Source organism: Mandrillus leucophaeus, unplaced genomic scaffold, assembly GCF_000951045.1.
Source record: "Mandrillus leucophaeus isolate KB7577 unplaced genomic scaffold, Mleu.le_1.0 Scaffold104, whole genome shotgun sequence".
In the NCBI taxonomy this organism is placed as follows: Eukaryota; Metazoa; Chordata; class Mammalia; order Primates; family Cercopithecidae; genus Mandrillus; species Mandrillus leucophaeus.
In genome coordinates this window covers 1,941,480-1,944,169 of record NW_012098543.1, presented here as the reverse complement: position 1 = coordinate 1,944,169, position 2,690 = coordinate 1,941,480, and the positions used below count along the sequence as shown (strand labels likewise).

At 53.2% G+C, this 2,690-nt stretch overlaps 1 protein-coding gene across 1 annotated transcript in view; it reads right to left on the bottom strand.

The window, feature by feature from the left end:
* LOC105539802 (zinc finger protein 468-like) overlaps positions 1-440 on the bottom strand; it is a 47,617-nt gene extending 47,177 nt beyond the window's left edge. The window contains exon 1 of the mRNA XM_011980245.1: positions 426-440. Coding sequence (XP_011835635.1) covers positions 426-440 — 15 coding nt within the window. The remainder of the gene's footprint in view (positions 1-425) is intronic.
* Between the last annotated feature and the right edge of the window lie 2,250 nt (positions 441-2,690).

Genomic DNA, 2,690 nt, shown 5'->3' with positions numbered 1-2,690 from the left:
ATTTTCCCTTATTGGTCTCCTTTTCTAGAATTTACCACGTATTTTGTGCACATTAATAGATGACTTCCATTGGCAGCTGCTCTAATCCTGGTCCACAGAGAGCTGACAGTGCATCCAGATGTGGCCCCTGAACAATCCCTGCTGCCCAACAGCCCTGACACCACGGGACCCTCACCCTGTCTCCATCCATGTCTGGTGTGAGCCCTTCCCAGGCCCATGCCCAGTGCTGCCTCTTCCCAACTTCATGTCACTGGGTCACGAGAGACGGAATCTAAGTGCGATGAGAGGGACTGAGGGAAGGCATGGGTGAGTGTGAGCAAACCTGTCAGGCAGGACGCTTCAGACTCAGAGAAGATTCCCAACTCCAAGCCCCAGTGTTTCTGAAAGGAAGGAGACAGAACAATCCACCGAGAATATCATCTCACCTGAGGAAGAGCCATGCCTGACTCCTCTGCTTTCCTCTTCCTCTTCCGGGTTTCTTCCTCATGGACCAAGAGTCTTTAGAATTCAATCCTGAATGTTAAAAATATGTTGTTTATTGCTTACAAACAACACACCCCATCCCTGAAACACAATGCCACATACAAAGGAGACCTCACCCTGAGGAAATACGGTCCCCTCTGCTGCCCACCGCACCAGGAACAAAAAATTCCTACAGGAAAACTCCCCTCCTGGAGAAGCCACCACACACACACACACACACACACACATACACACACTGCAGCAGTGGGGAGCTGGGCTGGGATGAGCTCTTCAGGAGATCTCTTCAGGAGATCTCTACCAAAAATGCAAAAGCTTAGCCATGTATGGTGGTGCACGTCTGTGTGTCTGTGGTCCCAGCTACTTAGGAAGCTGAGATAGAAACATAACTTGAGCTCAGGTGTTCTAGACAAGCCTGGCCAGCATGGTGAACCCCTGTCTCTACTAAAAATACAAAAATTGGGTTGGGCGCCATGGCTCATGCCTGTAACACTAGCACTCTGAAAGGCTGAGGTGGGTGGATTACTTGAGGTCAGGAATTCGAGACTAGCCTGGCCAACATGATGAAACCTGAGGTCAGGAGTTCGAGACCAGCTTGGCCAACATGGGGAAACCCTGTCTCTACTAAAATACAAAAATTACCCGGACTCTATCCTCGCAACTTATTCAACCTCTTGTTGCTCCTTTGCTCCTTCTCCCCAATCTTTCGATCGTCCTCAACCTCCATAGATTTCCGCCTCTTCTCCCATCTCTTCCCCTCCTCTGCTCTCCCTGTTAAATTCTCTCTTCCCTGTTGTAACCCTGTGGCCCCTCTCTGGCACCCCAGATCCCCAGGTGTCCTCCTTACTGTGGTTCTCCTGCTGTTCTTCCTGCCACCAGCACCACTCTGCTCTGTTTGTCCTGGCTCCAAATCCCTCCTCCTCTTCCTCACTCTGATGAGCCTCCACACCTCTGCCCCTCTCCATACCTTGCTGTCTATCCTTCATTTCTCTGTACATCTAGCTTTTCTCTACATTTTTCCCGTTGCTTTTCTCCTCTTGCTTTCTTATCTTTTCTTTCTCAATTTTGTTGTTTCTTGGGAAATCCCTCACCATCCTCTACTTTGCCATCTGATTTGTGTCTTTCTCATTCTTCTTTTCTGTCTCAGGTTAGTCCCTCTCTCTGTCTCCTGATCCCTTTGGCCCAATCACACGAGGGTTTGGAGTAAGACGCACATTTTCCAAGGGCTGGAGCTGGGCAGGCAAGAACACCCCGTGTCACAGTACAGGCCCCGGGCAGCTCCCCAACGTGGGCTCAGAGAAAGCGGTGACTGTGGAGGCGACACCTGGGGAGCAGTAGGGCCCAGCATGAGGAGCAGGAAGGTGGGGGGCGACGACACCTTCGGACAAGGGTGGGATCCGCAGGATCGCAGGATCAGGCAGAGACCGCGGCCTCCCAGGGACTGGGGTCGTGGCGCTGTGCTCCAGGGACCGATGAGGGTGAGTCTGGGAGACGCGCAGGGTGGGAATCTACCTCTCGGGGTGAGGACTTTAAAAAGCGCAGTGCGGAAGGAGTCAAAAAACGGTTTTGAGCAGGAAAACTACGCGTCAGGAAGTGTATGCATTGCCCTATAGCAGAAAGACCGGTAATGGGACCACCCTCAGGGCGACTTTAAACCAAAAAGAAGCGACTTCCGAATTCCCAGGAGAACGTCTGCGTTTGCTCTGGGGGAAGGAAGAAGGGGTAGAACTTTCAGGTGTACGGGGACCCCACGTTCCAGGTACAGAAGTGCCGGGACCGGGGAGCGCTGACTTAATACAACACAGAGCAAAACTCACCGCAGCAGCGTGACTTTCACTCCACGTGATCTGCTTCCTGGGCTGCGTGAATCTGCGCGCGCAGGAAACCAGGCCTGGGTGGAGCCAACGAGGAGGTGGGCGGGGCCTTGGCGAGGTAGGGGCGGGGCCTGGGCGAGGTAGGGGCGGGGCGCAAGGCGGAGAGACCTTGCCCTTTACTATCAGTAGAGTACCGGGCTGCAGAGGGACCCGTGCCTCTCTCAGCCTCTCTCCCAGCGCCTGTTCTCCGGGTTTTGGAGGTGAGAGCGGCCAGGAAGGCTGAAGCGTGATTCCAAAGCCCTGGAATTGTATGGAAAAAGGATGCAAACTAGAACGTAAAATTCAAAGCCCTGCCTGGTCGAAACGTACGTTTTCATGCTGACGGCCCACAGAACA